A 19,686-nucleotide genomic window follows, 5' to 3' on the forward strand; every position below is an offset into this window, starting at 1 on the left:
ACAGAGGGCCCAACACATGGACAGTGAAGGCAAAGGGTCTCCTCTCTTGGCACTGGAGGTCTCAAAGACAAGCCTCTGATTCGGTAGCCATGGTGCTTCCATTCTTCTGCTTTCACTTGGAAGGTTTTATTTTTTCGTAGTTTGGTTGTTTTTTTGGTGGGGGTGAGAAGCCACAGAGCCAAGGGGTATGAGCAGAGATAGAGAGGAGAGACAGAGAGAAGACAGGGAGGGAACAATATTGTAAAGTTAACATGATAGTTTTTTTGGAATGTGGATTTCTTTCAGAATTCTTTACATGAAGTCGAATTTGCAGAATGTGAATTTATGTAAAGCAAGAACTGTCTGTACATAAAATAAAGTACATAGAACTATTGTTGACATTCAGTCATTTCAGTTGTGTCTGTGTCTTCGTGACCCCATTTGGGGTTTTCTTGGCAAAGATACTGGAGTGATTTGCCATTTCCTTCTTCACATCATTTTACAGATGAAGAAACTGAAGCAAACAGGGTCCCAAAGCTAGTGTCTCATGCCAAATTTGAACTCAAGTCTTCCTGACTCCAGGCCCAATACTCTATCCATTGTGCCACCTAGCTGCCTCTTACACAGGATTACAAAGAAAATCATACACCTAATTTAGATTAAAAACAATACTGATAAAATATAAAAATATTGATAAAAATGTAAAATTCATTCAAGTTCTCACACATTAACAGAAAACTTTTGCAAAATTAAATTTAGATTTATTTCTTAGCTTTGCAGATTTAGGGCCCTAAGCATACAAATGGAGGACTTTAAACGAAAATTGTTTAAAATGTCTTTCAATTTAAAGACAAGTTAATGGGGAAAAACACTTCCATTTTTTTGAAAGTGTTTAACAAGTAGACTCAAGTGTACCTGTTATACTGAATTATATTTGACTCTCTATACTTTGCTGAATAATACCCAAGCTATAAGAACAATCTTGATTAGGGTAGGTGGCCTATTTCAAAAAGCGACTAGCTGGGGGAAAAAAACAGAGTAGTAACTTTGTAATATAAATTGCTCTATTTCTAGGTAAAATTTCAGTACATTTGATCATCCAGATATTTTCTTTGAGTATGTGGATGCTTTGGCTTTTGTTTCCTTCCTTTCCATACCTCTCGTTTCACTATCAGGATTGCTAATTAGGAGATTTAAGAGAAAGGCATAAAAAGAAAAAACCTTTAAGTAATCATCTTTGAAGCTCAGCATTTTATTGCTGGCAGAAACAAAAAATTTTAGAGTTAGAAGGAACCTCAAAGGTCAACTATATCCAGAAACAAATACTTACATATCCCTAAAGTGGTCAACCAATCTATGCTTGCAATGATGCTTGAAAAATTAAAAATAGAAGCATTCTACTTTTCCAAGTAGCCTATTTCCACTTATGCAATGACTTTCTGTTATCAAGTCTAAAGTTGTGCCTCTCTGCAACTTACACACCCATTGTTCCTGCTTTGCTTTCTGTGATAAAAGAGAACCAACCTAATATACCTCTTCTGGCATGAAAACCTTTCAAATTATTGAATATTGCTAACATGTCTCCCTAAACAAGTCTTCAGTTTTCTGAAATAAACAAACACTCCTCCCCAATCCCAGTTTCTTTAATATATCCTCAGATATGACATGAACTAAAGACTTTTCACCATCCTAGTTACCTCATCTATACATGCTCCTACCTCTTAAACTGTGGCATTTAGAATTGAAAACAATACTCCAGATGAGGTCTGACTATGAGGAAGAACATTAGGACTATCACTTCCTTATTCCTAGAACATAGGCTTCTCAATATAACCCAGGACATCAACAGCATTTTTGGCTGCTATATCACAGTTCACATTGAGCTTAGACACTCCACCATCTCCCTATCTTTTTTTTTTTTTCCAGACATATATAATAGACATTGTAAGGTGGATACAGCAGCCTAAGAAATCTAACAAAATTTTACTTTTTGTGTAGTGACATCTGGAAATAGTTTGATTCCTTTCCAGTTCTACATTTCTATAAAGTACTTTAAAAGATTTGAAGGAACCCCAAAATGAGACATGACAGCTTTTGCTCTATGAATAACCAACAAGGCTAATTAATCTACACTAAGTCAAAGTCAATAAGCATTTGCATTTATTAAGTGCTTCCTGTGTTCCGGGCTCTGGGGATAATAATCCCAGTCCCTGCTCTCATTTTTGGCATTTGAAGGGTTTAAAACAGCAGCAGTGGGGGAAATGAAGTTCATAAGAATAAAGCAGAAATAGCTGAGATGCAGTTAGGGATTCAGCTGAGATTATGAAACATAAGTTTGTCTAAAATCAACTCAATTTCATGACTTCCTCAAATGATTCTCCAGCAGTCTGGGAGTAGCAGCAAAAGTATCAGATGATAGAGGTTACCCAGAACTGACATTACAGGTGCTACATGGGATATATCCAGTGTTACCAGGGAGATGGTAAAATAGTACCTTTGATAACTGTGTGCAAACAAATACTCCTAAAATGTTTTGAAAAGGGTTTTCTTAAGTTAATTTAAAGATGTTCCTATCTTTCGCTTAACCCCTATAGTCCACAATAGTTAAAATTTACTTCAGTCCTCATCAAATGATCCCAAATTTCATAATTGATAAGGTTTTTTCATATTGGAACTCTGAATAACCCATGCTAATCTTATAACCTACTACCAATCATAATCGAGAGTTAGATATTAAAAATATTCCCAGACATGGTATGAAGGTTAAAAAAAAGTTAGGTCTCCAGTTATAAAAGTAAGAAAACAAATTATCACTAAATGCTTTTAAATATTAAGTAACATGAACAAAAATTAAATGCAATAATGTTCCACTTACCAATATGAGCTCTGTCAGAAATTATAAGCCTTTTTTCCCAACCTTCAAGACCTAGAGGCAACAAAAAGGGAGGAAAAGGGAAGAAAAAGTCAGCCTTAGATCAAACATTTGTTTTACAATAATTCTTGAACTAAATTTTTTAAAAATTACATTTCTTCCTACCAAGCCCAAGATCATGCTTTTAACAATGTTTCTCCTTGAAAGAGTTCTCCAAAGAGTCAATGAAATGTTGAATGATGCAGTTATTAATGAATATTAGTGCTCAGCTAGACCAGTTTTAAAGATAATGAAACTAAGATTTGAAAGTTAACTCCAAACCTCTACCCCAGCAACTTACATCAGAAACTAGACTTGTGAACTATGAAGGGAGGCAAATCTTCTGAACTCTTAAGAAATGTGTCTTTTCCCAAAAAGGTCCTTAGAGGAGTGATTCTAAAGAATGGCTGACTTTTAAATATTAAGAATTTACATTTACACAAATTACTACTGTTTCTGAGAAAGAGAACTTATTCCAATGTTACCATCACGAAAACCATTTTTTTGGAATCCTTCCCCCTTTTCCTCCCAAAAAACCCACATATACAAGTATACCAGTCTGTTCAAATTTAAATGTGGAGGCTAGGTCAAACATTTTTTCAGGAGGGACAAGAGTCAGTAAAAGAGCCCACCCTTTAAGATCACCTGGTAGCTTCCAACTCAACAAGTATTTATTTTTAAATATGTCTACTTTACATAAAGCACTGTGCTAAGTAACAGGGATACAAAAAGTAGTTACTGCCCTCAAGGAGCTTTATATTCTACTATTTCTTGAGGGATAGGAGAGATAGACAACAACATAATTTTTAAAAAGAACTGCTAAGAAGGGAGACTCAGAAAAGGTGTTCTCTGGAAGTTAGGATATGGTTTGAGCCTTGAAACAATCACTACATCCAAGGGGCTTATGTGCTATTGGGGAAGACAAACTAGATACAATAAATATCAAAAGATTAAATACAAATAAATGTAAGGTTGTTAATTAAATAATAGGTAGTTAGGAAAGTATCCCTACATTTGGGAGTTAATATGGTATAGTATGAAGTGGTACTGGCTCTGGAGTAAGAATATTTGAGGTCAAAACTTGCCTCTGACAATTACTTCCTATGTGACCTTGAGCAAGTCACTTAAACCTCCCTAGGGCTCAGTTTCCCCATGGTAATACTACCTTTGTTCAATTTGTTCACTGTAACCCTCTACAAACAGTTTTGGTTTGCAACTAAACTCCATGGATCTCAATGACGTCCTATTTGCTAATGTGTTGGCCCAATAGCTTTTTCTCAGTCCTGATCCTTCTGGACTTCTGTGTAATTTCTGACACTGTTGATCATTTCCTTTCCTAAAGTATCATCTACGCTTAGTTGGACCGGTCCTCAGAAAACAATCTATTGTCAAGACTTTTCTTAAAGGCTTCGCCACAGCTAATGCTCAGCTGACATAACCTTTGAGAATACAAGGTTACACTATGCATCCATGATGAAATATCTGAGGACTTTATAAATCTATGTGTATGATTTCTTTCCCCTGCAAGATAGGTCTTTTTATTTATAGTATGGTAAGTCAAACAAGAGATGGAAATATCTCAATTTCTATATTTTTATCACTGGCTATTATTTTAAGCAAGACAAGTTTAAGATATTAATTTAAATGTATTTTAAATGTAATAACCAACCTATATTTAAAAATTGTACTATAAAAAGGTAGATTTCAAATAAAGCAGAAGATGCTGTTAAATTTGGCCAGCATTTTATCTTTAAAAACGCTTTACAAAAGTTTATTACAGACCTAATTCTTACCTTTTCCCTTTTGCACATTTTTCTCTGCTTCTTCAAATAATCCTGGTACATGAATTACCACACCATTTCCTGAAAGAATAAAAACATTTAAACTACAACTCAATCTCAGATGCATTTTTTTAAAGTAGAATAAACTGTGATTATCTAGAATGATAGTAAAATGGGTTATATGAGTTAGCCAAATATTCTGGTTATGAATATGACACACACCTTTTATAAATTACCAATTTTCAAACAACTAGAAAATACTTAAATATTCTTGAAGATGAAATTATACTAAAGAAGAATTAACTGCTACTTGTTAATACTTCCCTTCCACCAATTCCTGGGGGGAAAGCAATGTGGCTATGTATTTCAGATGAATTAGTAGATGTTTATCAACCAGTTGGGTTTCAGTAGGACTCTGAAGGAGAAATGTCAAGACCTGGTAGAGGATGGTAAAAAAAGATATTCTAGGCAACATAGCATGAGTCTGATGGCCTTGATCTCAGAATGTCATAAATAAGTAGGACACAGTAACGAGGAGGGGAGGGATGAAAGTTAAAAGATTTCAAAATCTGATTCATTAGACCAAGGTAATGGAAAAAAGAAATCTTATAATACAGTAAAGCTATAACAAGCAAGCAAAACCTCGTAATAGACCAACCCGACTGATACCTATTATTTCCTAAATTTTCAGTTGCAAGGACTCCTCTTACCTTTTCCACTAAAAGAACCTCTCCAAAAAGCTTCTCTCCCCCCACTCCTCCCCTTTCCTTCCCCATTCAGAAAACCTGGCTGTTGCAAATAAAGCCTTCAGCACAAATTCTTCTACATCTTTACAAAAAAAGAAAAAAGAGAAAAGAAAAAGATGAAGTGGTCTTTGAACAAGTCACTTAACCTTTTTGGGTATACAGTTCTATACACTTGGACTTGGACTAAATTTTCATGAAGGTCCACTTCTACTCTAAAACTCTGATTCCCACATCCTTTTTGGTATCACAAGAAAGAAATAATTTATTGACAACAATTACAATCAGGTATAAATAGCATTCCAAAGGTACTATTCATGATCTTGATGAAAATAATAACACCAACAGAGACTAAGGGAACAAAACTAGACCTCAATTTAATGATCAAATACCACAAGGGATCAAAAGACAAGTACAGAATCATTTTTCTGAGCATTCAAAATAGAAAATTAACCATCCAACTGTTGGGACAACACTACATATTTACCAATGAATGCAGTGACGTTTGGATTGATGATCCCACTTGGTAAGAGATGAAAGTCATACTCCACAGAATCCACAACAACTGTATGGCCAGCATTGTTTCCTCCCTGAAATGTACATTTTAATAGGAATTATTCTACTGATCCTGAAAATTAAATCTGTATTATAAACACTTTGCTTAAATAAGGCATTTCCCAAATATTCAATATCCCATACCCCCTACAAAATACATTCCCAAAAAAGTTAAACCAAAATTCCCTAACAGAGCAATCATAATTTATACCATGTTCCATTTTTGCTGCTTACTATCAACAGAAAGGATGTAAACAACAACAATTTGAAATCTCTGTGTCGCCACCATAGTTGACCAGAGTTTCCCTTACTTAGGTTTGTCTTCATTTATGTTTTGGCATATATTTTTGACATTGCTTTCTTTACTCTCTTAACATATTTCATCTTCTTTTATGTCTCTGAATCCTTCATAGTCAATGTCCCTTAAGACAACAATATGCTATTACCTTAATATACCATAATGTGTTTAGCTACTTCCCAACTGTGGGCACAGTTTGTTTCCAGTTATCCATAATTACAAACAATACCACTATGAATATTTTTACATACGTGACTTTGGGAGGGGTAGCTTATCATATTCAGGAGCACTGACCCATTAGGATAGGTGGATCAAAAAGTATAAAACATGTAGTAACTGCTTGCACACTTCCAAATGGTTTTCCAGAACAGCTCCACCAACATTGAATTAATGTGCCTATCTTCCCAGAATACCCCCAACATCATCTTTTTCCATCTTTGCCAATTTGATGGGAATGAAGCTATTTTAATGAGCATTTCTTATTAGTGATTCTGAACACTTGTTCTGCTTTTTTTTGAAAACCATTCATATCCTTTGAACACTATAACAATTAAAAATTAACGATGGATACTACGATATAACCTTCTGTCCAGTTGGGAGTTCAAAGTTTTGGAACCACAGTGAAGTTATTAAAACTAAATTCAGATCTGTAAAACCTCCCTCTACCTGTCTTTAAAAAAATCCTAATCCCAACTATTTACTAGCAAATGGAAAAGACCTTTCCAGTTTTCTTACTTCCCTCCTTGTACTCTGCAATCCCATGACACTGGCCTCCTTGTTCCTTGCACACAAAACTCAATTCTGCTTCTGAGCTTTTTCATTTGCCTATCCCCATGGCTGGAACTCTCTCCCTCCTCATCTGTCTTCTAGTTAATCTGGCTTCCTTCAAGTTTCAACTAAATTCTCTTCTTTTCTAAGAAGCTTTTATCCCAGTCCTCCTTAATCTTAAAGCCTTCCCCTCTGAGACTGTCCTCAATTGATACTATATGAAAAAAAAAAGTAAAAAAATAAAAAAATAATTTATACTACATGTATGCATGTATGTTATTTGTACATAGCTGTTTGGAGGTTTTCTCACCCATTAGACTGTAAGCTCCTTGAAAAAAAGGGAACAGTTCTTGCATTTCTTTATATCCCCAGAAGTTACCAGAGTGCCTGTTACATAGCAGGCACCTAATATATGTTAGTTAGATTGACTGAAATGTCTCCAAGGATGACGGGACCTAAAGACCTGAAACCTCAAAAGGTCACCCTGGTCAACCTGAACAAGGTAAAAAAAAAAATCCTTCTACAAAATCCAGCAAATTGTCATCTAGCCTGTGCCTGTAGAATTTCAAAAAAGGAATTCCATTACCCCATGAAGGATTCAATTCCATGTATGGATAGTTCTAATTATTAGAAAAATTTTCTTTAAATCAAGCCTAAATCTGCTTCTTTGAAACAACTACCCACTGCTCCTAGTTTTGCCCTCTATGGCAAATAATAATAATAATTTTGAAACCTTCCATACAGCCCAATCCTTCCACATAAGCACTTGAAGAAAGCCAGTCTGTTCCCTCAAAGCCTTCTTTTCTCCAGGCCAAACATCTCTAGTTCCTTCAACCAATCCTAATATAGCATATTTTAGTCTTTGCACAATACTGATTATCCTCTCCCTGTTTGTCTTTCTGAAAATAACATGGTCTTACCAGAGTAAAATAGGGAGTTACTACCACCCTTGGACTAGATGCTGTTTCTCAATGCAGAACAGATATTAGCTTTTTGGGCAGGCACGTAATTTTTTCATCCACTCAACTTTGGGTTCATTAAATATGATATCTGACAAGTAACACAGATTCCCTCCCTTTCTGCTCTAAGTACGAGGTATCCTCTTTACATTTTTTTTGCTTCCTTGTCTGATGGAAATTAGAAGTGGTCAACTGGACTTACTAGAGTAGTGGCAGATATCTATCCAGATTAGGATACCACTCAGGAAAAACTCACTGGATATAAACAACAACAACAACAAAAAAAAAAGAATTCCAAAAGAATGGCAGATATACCTGAGTCTCCAAGGTATTCACAATAGCATTAACAAACAATATTGTAAAAAATGGACAGAATATTTTATCAACTGGGAGGGACGATTAAATTAAATCACAATGTGTATATAGAGGAACCACTTGTCCCTTCAGTAATTAATAAAAGCTTCTAGGTCACTTAACATTGTTAAAAATAAAGTTATAGTAAATTCCACATACCAAAATCTAAGGGTTTGTCCAAAAAGTTAACATATAAGATATACAATCATCTGATTCAATTTGCCCTAAAGAATGCCTAGGTAGTGCAATGGATAGAGCACTGCACTTGGAGCCAGGAAAATATGAGTTAAAATCCTGCCTCAGACACTTACGTGACTTTGGGCAAGTCACTTAGCTCCTATTTACCTCAGTTACTCATCTATAAAATGGGGACACAACGGAAAAGGAAATGACAAACCACTCCAGTATCTTTGCTAAGAAAACCCCAAATAGGGTCACAGAGAGCCGGACACAATCGAAACAACAACAACAACAAAGAATCCTATTCCCAATCCTGACTGCCTGTTTTTGAAATCCTAATCCTTTAGTTCCAAATACGATCTCTCATTTTTTATCTTTTTATCTCCAGTACACAGATTGAATACACAGATAGAATAACATGAGTGGTTAATAAATTCTTGCAGAGTGATAGTAAATATACGCTTATAAATTAAAAGGGATCTTGAGGATCTAGGTCAACTGGTTCATTTTAAAAACACAAAAACTAAAGCCCAGAAGTTCTTAGTGACTTTTGCCAAAGTCACAAAGCTCGGACTCAAACTTAGGGCTTCAGAATTCATATCCAACAACTGTAACACTCTTGTACTGCAGTCATACAATAGTTTTAATCATTTACGCTAAATTTAATCTCAGCACTAAAGAAACTATGTCTCATACTTGATAGGTCCGCCACAATGCCCTACATACAGTAAGTGCTTAATACAACTACCTTGAATGTTTGTGATCGAGAGCTCCATCTAATAACAAAAAGTTACCTTCAAGTACTTAGTGAAGTATAACATGTGGCTACTTGGAAAACGCTTATTGACCTGTACATATTTATTTCAGAATGTCAGTAATAGTAGTGATAGCAGTACTAATAACAACAGACAATAGATTATATATATGTATGTATAAAAACACATAGCTATAATGCCCCCCCACACACACACACTGAAGCACGTAAGCATGAAGAGAATTAACTACCTAAAGAAGTATGATATCAAGAATCCAATTCTCTAACACCAGAAGAACCACAGCATGTGAGGTTTATTTTTCCTTCTGTCAGATAAAGATTGAGGTAAACTGCAGTAGTTCAAGAGTTTATATTGTGAATCAGTTTCAAAGTTCATAAGAATTTATTAATCCACTACTTAATGTGTCAGGCCCATGACAAGCTCACAATCTAATGGGAGACAGAAAGCAAACAAATGGGTTCCAAAAAGCTATACACAGGAAAAAATAGGAAATAATCAACAAAGGGAAGGCACTAGAATTAAGGGAGGTTTAGGAAAGGATTCTTATAGAGGGTGGGATTTTAGTTAGGACTTGATGGGAAGCCAGGAAAGACAGGAGATTCTGATGAGATGAGAGAGCATCTCAGGAATGGGAGATAGCCAGTGAAGCTGCACAGAATTGAAAGATTTTGTGTCTTGTTTGAGGAATGTCAAGGAAGCCAAAGTGGTAGGGAACAAGATGTAAAAAGACTGGAAATGGGGGGGGGGGGGGCCTAGACTGTGAAGCTCTCTGAAATACAGAGAAATTTGTATTTGATTCTAGAGGGGACAATACAGCCACTGGAGTTTTCTGGGGTAACCAGTGCTGGAAAGTGTGATCAGAGGGGCCACATAAGTAGCATGAAACCAGGTCTTAGTTAAGTACAAGCAAATGGAAAGAGTGAAAAAGAAGAGTTTAAGATAAAAGCAAGTTTCTTAACTATGGAGCAGATATTCCAAACAACAGAATGGAAGGGATGGTTAGATCTGGAGAGGGATGTGGGCAGATAGGTTGAGGAGAACAAGATGTGAGGGAATGAGAAATAGCCTATGTATGATCCCAGTTAAGGGTTCAGAATCACTGGGACACTGTCAGTGACGAATAAGTGGATGAAGATACAGGAGTGGACAGGAAGCAGGAACTGGCAATTTGAGGTAGATCTGTTCTAGAAATAGGCTCAGGAGCAGTGGAGATGGTTTTGGGGAAAGATAAAAGTCAGAGGTCCTGACGCCAAGATTTGAGTTTGAGGCATCATAAGAAGAGTCAGGAAAAAAGAAGCCAAAGGAGGAGGGCTGAACTGGGACTAATGCATGGATGAAGGCAGAAGGCATAGGTAAACAGGCTAAATTCAGGGCACCTTGGAAAGTCTCGGGGGAAGGCCACACAGGCCAGCCAGGACTGGATCCCTATGAAGCAATACTCATCGGGAAGTTGCAGAGGTAAAACAGAAGCCACAGGTGCCTGGCTAGGACTGGATTCAGGTGAAATAGGCCTCCCTGGCAAAATTCAGCGACAAAAACAAGGGGCAATGTCTCACAAGCCTTAGCCACCAAGCTTCACTTTATTCCCCACTCTTAAGTAGACCTCTTTCATAGCCTGTTCTGTCCACCACTTCGGTCTTGCCTCTCCCTCAAAGCAACATTTCAGTAACACTAATCTACAGTAGCACTACGCTATCTGTTAAGCTTGACTTTGGCAATTAAAAAAAAGGTAAGTTTAGTTACTTCACAGTTGTGTGTATCTACATACCAGTTCCCTTCAAACCCTAACCAGCTGTTCTGTCAGTTTCACAAGACCTTGGAATCTGTGTACCAGCAAGCAGAAAGAATTCCCAGATACAGAAACTCCCTCTACCAATGCAGGCTGAGACCTTCTCTACAACTTGAGAATGTTCGAGTTGCTTTAAGCATTACAGACTAAGTGACTTGAACTCAGGTCTTCCTATCTATCAGGTCAGCATTCAATTCACTATGCCATTCTAGCTCTCAATATTAACAATTTATTAACTCATTAACAATAAAAGTATGGGGAAAAAAGAGATTTAAAAAAAGGAAAGGGATGGATGTAACTTACAATGGAGCTAGAGATGACAGGATTTGTCAACTGACTAGATAGCAAGTGGGGGTGGAGAGAAGAAGGAAATGCAAAAGGAGTGAACCTTGGTGAACACCTAAAATTGAAGAGATCTATCAATCATTTTCCCCTTAAGTCCCTTTTATCATTTATACAACACAACCTTCAAGTAGAACATAAGCCTAGTTTTCATAATTGTATTGCCAGCAGTGGAAAGAGCACTGACTATGGAGGACATGGCTCCAAAAGCCTGTGGGACCTTAAGTAAGCCTCCACCTTCCTGTGCCTCAGTTTTTTCATCTTTAAAACAAGGGGATTGATCTATATGGCCTCTAAGGTCTTCCCCAGTTTGAGGTCTATGATCTATGAAGCTAGCACATAATAGATGTTTGTGGTTTGAAATGAATCCCTGTGGAAGGAAGGAGGGAGGAAAGGAGAAAGGAAGGAATAAAATACTCTTAAATCAACTACTGCATTCGACAACTGATCCAGTTCAAACTTCTAAAAGTACAATAGTCTATACTTCTTTACCTAGCATTAAGCTCAACTCCTAACCAAAGTGTTTGAAACAGGCAAATCCAAAGACTTTTTCTCTCAGAATACCACAAAAGTATTCCCTTACAACAAAAGAGAATTAAACAAAACCAACTGACACTGCAATGTGGCAAACTCCATTAGGCAGCTAAGAGAAGGAAGGTACATTTCTTCATTGCTAAGATTGGCCCACACAACTAAAGTGTGGGGCTTTTTTGTGTATGCCTTTCATTTTTTTTTTTTAAGAGGCCATTCTTTGCCTCATTTCTTATTAAGCCTTAATCAGTGAATAGGGGTTGCCCTCCGTCAAACTGATACTTGTTGAAGACCTTAGCTTGAAAAGGCCAAGGTTCCCCACTGCATCCTAGGCCATCTCCAGTCATCCTACTCTATATCTGGCCACTGGACCCAGATGGCTCTGGAGGTGAAAGTGAGGCTGCACAGCCCTCCCTCACTTAAATCCAATTCACTTGCATGTTATGCCATCACTTCCCTGATGTCATGGTCTCTTTCAGAACAAGGGACAAATAGCAAGTCTCCATCTTTCCAATTTTTGCATATCAATCAGTCCATAAACATGTATTAAATGCCTACTATGTGCAAGGCACTGTGCTAAGCACTGGGGATATAAAGAAAAAGCAAAAGACAGTCCTAGTCCTTGAAGTACTAACAAATCTAATGAAGGAGACAACATGCAAACAACTCCATACAAACAAGCTAAATACAGGGCAAACAGGAAATCATCAACAAAAGGAAGGCACTAGTATTATAGAATGATTGGGAAAGGATTCCCATAGAAGACAAGTTTTTAGTTGGGACTTGAAGGAAGCCAAAGAAGCCAGAAAGTAGGAATGAGGAAGGACAGTATTCCAAGCATGGGGGACAACCAGTAAAAATTCCCAGAATCAAGAGATGAGAGTGTCTTATTCAGGGAAAACCAAGGAAGCTAGCTAGTGTCAGGGATTGAAGAGTATACAGAGAGCAGTGTAAAGAGTTAGAAGACTAGGAAAAGTGGAGGGGCGAGCACCAATGTCATAAGGGGCTTTTGAATGCTAAAGGACTTTATATTTGCTCCTGGAGGCAACAGGGAGCCACTGGAGTTTACTGAGTAGGGGGCTGTCATTTCTTATAGCACAACAATATTTCATTTCGTTCATATACCACAACTTATTCAGGAATTTTCCTATTTTGTTTCCAGCTTTTTACTACCAAAGTTCTATTAGTAATATTTTGGTATATATGAAATCTTTCTTCTGGTATGCAGCCTTCTGGGGGGGGTTAACCCAGCAGCATGTTCTCTGGGTCAAAAGAATTCCAAATTGTTTTTCAGAATGGCTGGACTAATTCACAGATCGCCCAACTGCTTTTTTTTTTTCTTCTGCAGTATTTTACACTGCTGACCACTTCCTTCCTTATTCTCCTAGGGCTTTAACCTCTTACTAGTTTCCTTCTCTGACGGCCACCCCCCTCTTAGCGTATTTTTCCTAAAACTCTAGCAGGGATGGCGAACTTGTGGCCCTTTGACTGAATCCAAATCCTCTTAATAAAAGGATTTGTTCTGTAAAACTTGGACTCAAAAGGCCACACCCAAGGCCCTAGAAGGCCACATATGGCCTTGAGGTGCAGGTTCCCCAGCCCTGCTAAATTCTCTTCAGGCTCCTTCAGAAGAGGAAAAAACCCATCATTTTTAAGATTGTACATTCCAAAAACTCCAACTCAACTTGTTCAAAACTACTCTCTCTAAATCTCCTCTTCCTCCTCACTTCTCTATTATTGCGAATAGCACCACCAATTCTCTTGGTCACCCAGATCCAAAACCTTTGATATCTCCCTCACTCATCTCTACAATGCTCTTTCTCACTCATTCTTTTTTCTCTTTTCCTTCCATTCTCATTGCAACCTAGTCCCGGGCCTTCATAAGTTCTTGCCTAGCCTACATTAGGGCAGCTAGATGATGCAGTGGATAGTAGTGCACTGGGCTTGGAGCCAAAAAGATACGAGTTCAAATCCAGCCTCAGACACTTACCAGCTGTGTGACCCTTGGCTAGTCACTTGATCCCTATTTACCTCAGTTCCTCATCTGTAAAATGGGGACACAATGGAGAAGGAAACGGCAAACCACTCCAGTATCTTTGCCAAGAAAACCCTATGAACAAAAAGTCCAGGAGGTCATGCAGAGTCTTCCATGACTGAATGACTGAACAACAAGAAGACTACATAAAGAGCTTACATTTCTGGTCTCACTCCCCTACAATTTTCTAATGCACAACTCTCAAATGATCAAAAATTTTCAATAGGTTCCTCATTCTGACCTAAGGAAAACAACATCCCCTTGAGAGAGCATCCAAGGCCCTCCATAATCTGGCTTCAGTCTGCCTTTCTAAACTTTTCATATTGCTCCATGCTTTGTTGAAAAACCTCTTCCAAGCTTTTCCACCTCTTCAACCTTTACTTTAGTTTTACACTTAATTTCCTTACACCCCTCCCCTCCAATTCTAACTGCTGAAATTCTACTCAATCTTCAAAACCAACCACAAATGGTTGCCTTCTCTGGTCAAACACAAATGCTGCCTTTTTTTTTTCAGGTTTCTGTTTTTTGGTGAGGCAACTGGGGTTAAGTGATTTGCCCAGAGTCACACAGCTAGTGAGTGTTATGTGTATGAGGCTGGATTTGAACTCAGATTCTCCTGACTCCAGGGCCTGTGCTCTATCCACTTCACCACCTAGTTGCCCCAATGTTGCCTTTTCTTGAAGAAGATTGTCTTCCCCCTGCTCTGAATTCTCACAGTACTTTGAAATTTGTCTCTCATCCATTTAGCATTTATTTTGCATGTTATGTTTTTGTAAAATCAAAGAATATCTGACAACATCCTTGTGGGAGAACTAGTCATACTTATCTTTATATTCCCCTCAAGACTCATCAAAGGCACTTTTAGCCTATATCCACCCATGTGGACTTTTCTCCCTGCTCATTTTGAGCTACTCCTGTCCACATATTCTAATACATGATCCATGGGGGGTATTCCCAACATGCTAGGGGATCTTCCTTTTATCTCTTCATAATACCTATATATGAGTGGAGCACTTGGCCATCTACTGCTTACTTTCTTAAAAAAACTCCCCATTTAAGAAAAAAAATCATATATGAATATCAATTAAAATTTTTTAATCCCTCATTTCCTTCAAAGGTCATCTTCAAAACACCATCTTCCAGCATAAAGTCTTTCCTAATCTCCTTCAGCTCTTAGTGCTTCCCCTCTTTCTAAAAGTCCCTTGTCTACACATAAACATACAGGTTGTCTCTATAGATAGGCTATAAAATCCTGGAAGGCAAAAACTGTTTGACTTATGTCTTTGTATTCTTTACCTCTAGCACAATGCCTGGTACACAATAGGAATTTAATACTTACTGAATAAATACAAAAACTAAGATAAGAGCATCTGAGTAAATCAAATTAAACCTAACCCTCAAACCACTCTGATCCTTAAGGGGAAAATTTAATGACACAATATACCAAGATTTATCTCAATACAGGTCACATTCTGATATAACCAATTACTAAATTTTGTTATATTACTTGAGAAGTCTAGCTAATTTTAAGTGTGTGGTCTATGATTCTGAATTAAATTCACCTAGCTTGTCAAGTTCACTACAATTTAAGTCCACTACATGTTCACTAAATTAAGTGGATGAGTGACCAAATATCACTAATATTAAATAACATCCTGGTCAAGTAATACAATAACATTTTAAAAACCAATTTTCTGCTCAAAATACTGGTGTACAGAAAGGGAAATAAAAAAACCTAAAGGAAATGGCCAACTTCTTTTGAGCCTGTAAGATGAACATAGGTCAAGAAAAAAACCTGAGAACTTGAACAAGAGAGGCAAGCACCTAAATACAATACTGAGTCAAGTTTTAAAATGTAAAATATACAACTAAAAAATCCCCCATTATTCATTTTCTTGCTCTGTAGTGGCTTCAACACATCCAGACAGCCAGGGTCTGATTCAATTAAGGGAAAAAAACGACTGTTCATTCATTTTGTTCTTTTAACTAATACCAGAGAGATGTGCTTTTGTCAGCTACAGTTACCTATGACTTTTAAAAATCCTAGGAAACTGTTGTCTGAGACACATAAAGGTTTTCAACTAACTTGCTAGAATTGATACAGGTATTAAACACACCCTAGAATCTAAACTACCTTCATGTTGAGGTTTAGAGTTGGGAGAGCTGGTTCAGGTGTGAAAGAATTCACTCAGACCTCTGTAGCCATTGGTGATGAATTCAGGGGGGACCTTAAAAATGTTGGGGTGCTACCTGAGATGATGAGAAATAGACGTGCAGGTCCTAGTGTCCTGAAAGAATTCACTCTGACAGTCTCCAACTTAAAGAAAGGCATTTATTGGGGTGATGTACCCAAGTGGGCCTGGTCCCCATAAGGCAGAGCCCCAATCTACCTCCATGTGGGAGGCAGAGCATAGGCCACAGGCCCCGCTCCCCTAAGGGAGAAGAGCGGCCCCTGCTTCCCATAGGAGGCAAAGACCTTTAGCCAGGTCAAAGGAATGGTTTAAATACAATTTTATGGAATTGGGGGAAGGGGACAAGAGAATGGGAGGAGCAAGCACGGCTCCAAAATGCCTGGGATATCAGGTAGTCCAGAGGTGATATGCAAAGAGAACAGAAAAGGAGAGGGGAAGAGTTGTTCTGGAATTGAGGGTGCTTTGTGAAAAAACATAAATAAGTCCACGGGGGGGGGGGGGGGGCTTCAATGCAAGAGTCTTCTTTGATCACTTTTCTGGCTGGTCAGGTCTTGCATCTTACTTCCTATCTCATGTCCTGCTTGTTCCATCTGCCTCAAGCACTCTTTTCTATCTCATACATACTAAATCTCTTACGCTTTCAATTTCTTACACCAGATAACTTGACTTCTCCCTGAAGACACTACCCTTACTTAGCCTCTCCAGTCCTAGATACACCTTCCCTTAGTGCCACATCAACTGCCTGCTCCATGTTCCCACCAGATGTTCTGCAAAAACTCAATACATCCAAAACAGTCACCTCACAATGCAGCTCTCTAAACTTCTCATCTTCTGTTGAAAGGTCCACCATCCTTCAAGTTCACAAACTTGGAGTCAAATCCCTTCCTCTCCCCTTTATCCCCATGTCCATATCCTATCAGTTGCCAAGTTTGGTTGATTCTACTTCCAAACCTCTTTCATCTGCCCCCTTTCTCTCCACTCATAGCCCCTACTTTAGTTCAAATCCTCAGCAACCTTCTAGCCAAATCCAGACATGTAGTTTGACACAAGACAGTCTGAGAAAGAAGATGCTAGCAATTGAGGTGATTAAGAAAAGCTTCACATAAAAACTGTTTCTTGAATGAATAAAGAAATTCTTGGAGACAGAGATGAGGACAGTGAGAGCATTCTAGGCATGAAGGGTGGCAAGTGAAAAATGCAAAGTTAGGAGATGGAGTGTAATGTTCAAAGAATATCAAGGAGGCTTAAATCACTGGATCAGTGTGGGAGGAGAAAGCATAAGACTAGAAAGATAAGAAAGGGCCAGGTTATGAAGGGCTTTAAAAGCTAAACAAATAATTACATGTCGATGTCATTGACTGAATGGGAAAGAGAAGAGAACGACATGGTCAATTCCGTGCTTTGAGGAAAATCAATGTGACCGCTAAATGGAAGATGGACTAAAGTGGGGACAGACTTGAGGCAGGGAAATCAACTAGGAGGCTATACTGCAATAGTCCAAGCATGAGGTGATGAGGGCCTATATTAGGGTGGTGGTAGTGTCAGGAGAGAAAACCACAGGAATTGGCAACTGAGTGGATGGGGGAAGGGGGGCAAAGTTGGAGAGTGAGTAGAGATTAATAGCAGCTAATATTTATACAGTACTTCAAACTGTATTTATAAATTTATCTCACAACAAGTGCTATTATTAGCCTCATTTTACAGATGAGGCACAGAGAGGTTAAGTAACTTGCCCAAGGTTATGCTGCTAATAAGTGAGGTTGTATTGAACTCAGGACTTCCTGACTCCCAAGTTCAATGCTTTATCCACTGCCACATCTAGCTGCCTGTAAAGGAAGACACCTCTCTGGCTGGTAAGCACAGTTGACTGGAGCCTGAGTGACTGGAAAGATGGTAGTGACCTCAACAAAAATAGGGAGTTGAGAAGAGGAGAGGGTTTGGAGGAAAACATGAGTTCCATTTTGGCCACATTAAGAGTCTGGAAAGAAAGGTTGTAAAGACCTTTAAAGCTAGTAAGTAGAGTTTATATTTTATTCTAGAGACAACAGAAAGTCAATAGAGTTGACTGAACAAGGAAATGACATGGTCAGATGCAAACTTATGGAAAACTTCTCTCACAGCTGAACTGCCCATAAAACCAGTTCTGAAAAAATATTATTACACTGATTAATCCATATTTGTCTTCTCCAAAAGAAAAGCATTATATACTTTATCAAAAGTTTTACTAAAATTTATGTAAACCACATCTACATTATGTCCCTCATCTACTTGTTAAATAATCCTGTCAAAAATGGAAATGAGACCAAGATTTATTCTTGATGAAGCTGTTTGGGCTCTTCATATTCACTTGATAGGTACTGATTCTATCAATCATCTCTTTAATGCTCTATTCTAGAATTTTCCCAACAATAAAACTCAATGGCAGTTTTCAGACTGCCCTCTTCTCTCTTCCCCTTAAAAAAAAATTATTTGCCCTTTCTTAAATCTTGTGGCATTTCTGCTATTCTCCACAATCTTTAAATACATCAAACATTTATTAGGTAATCACATCTTCCAATTCTTAAATTTGCTACGGGCAGCAGAGACAACTGCAACAATTGGTCTAATTCCCAAGCTTCAAAAATCTCCCCTCCCTAATCCATCCTTTATACAGCTAACTTTGATATTACTAAATATCACAGGTGCTGACCAATTCCTCCAAAGATAGAAACTCCTTTATAAAGTATTTTAAAGTTCTTCACAATAGGGTTCATGTATAGCTTTTATTCAGTCATCAAGCATTTAAGTGCTTACTATGTGGCTGGCTAAGAACTGGTGATACAAAAGAAGACAAAAATAAAATTCCTATTCTCAAGAAACTCACATTGTAACAGAGGAGACAACAGTAATTGTGTACATATAAGATAATATACTGTTAATGGAAGGTAATCTCAAGGGAAAGGGACTGGTCAATAGGGATTAACAGAAAAAGGCCTCCTTGGGATATTTTGAGTTGAATCTCAAAGGAAGGGAGAAGGCAGAGATAAGGAGGGAAAGCACTCCAGTCTTGGGGCACAGTAAAAGCTTTTAGACAGGATATGAGAGTGTTGCATGTGACCAATATAGCAAGCAAACTAGTGTTTCTGGATCATCGAATACATGAAGGAGAATAAAGTATAGGAAGACTAGAAAGTTAAAGAAATTGTGAAGGACTTTAGATTCCAAACAAAGGATTTTACATTTGACCCTAGAGTTAACGGAGTACGAAAATGACAGGACCTTTGTCGGACTTTAGAAAAATCACTTGGGCAGCTGAGTGGAAGATGAACTGGAGTGGGAAGACTTTGAGTCAGGGAGACCAACCAGCAGACTATGCAGATAACCCAGACAGGAATTGATAAGGACCTGCATAGGATGGTGGCTGGGTGGGTAAAGAGAAACAAACAAAAGCAAGAGATGCTGTGAAGATCAATAAAATCTGACAACAGATTGAACATGGGGAGTGAGGTAGAAT

The 19,686-nt window shown here is 37.9% G+C and overlaps 1 protein-coding gene across 1 annotated transcript in view; it reads right to left on the reverse strand.

Annotated features, from left to right (window-relative positions):
* The window catches only part of LOC114049752 (adenylosuccinate synthetase isozyme 2-like), a 46,927-nt gene that overhangs the window by 23,044 nt on the left and 4,197 nt on the right, over positions 1-19,686 (reverse strand). Inside the window, 3 exon segments of the mRNA XM_027871143.1 lie at positions 2,855-2,905; positions 4,684-4,752; positions 5,902-6,004. Of these exon segments, the coding sequence (XP_027726944.1) occupies positions 2,855-2,905; positions 4,684-4,752; positions 5,902-6,004 (223 nt within the window).

This window comes from Vombatus ursinus, unplaced genomic scaffold (assembly GCF_900497805.2).
Source record: "Vombatus ursinus unplaced genomic scaffold, bare-nosed wombat genome assembly UNPS02014798.1, whole genome shotgun sequence".
In the NCBI taxonomy this organism is placed as follows: Eukaryota; Metazoa; Chordata; class Mammalia; order Diprotodontia; family Vombatidae; genus Vombatus; species Vombatus ursinus.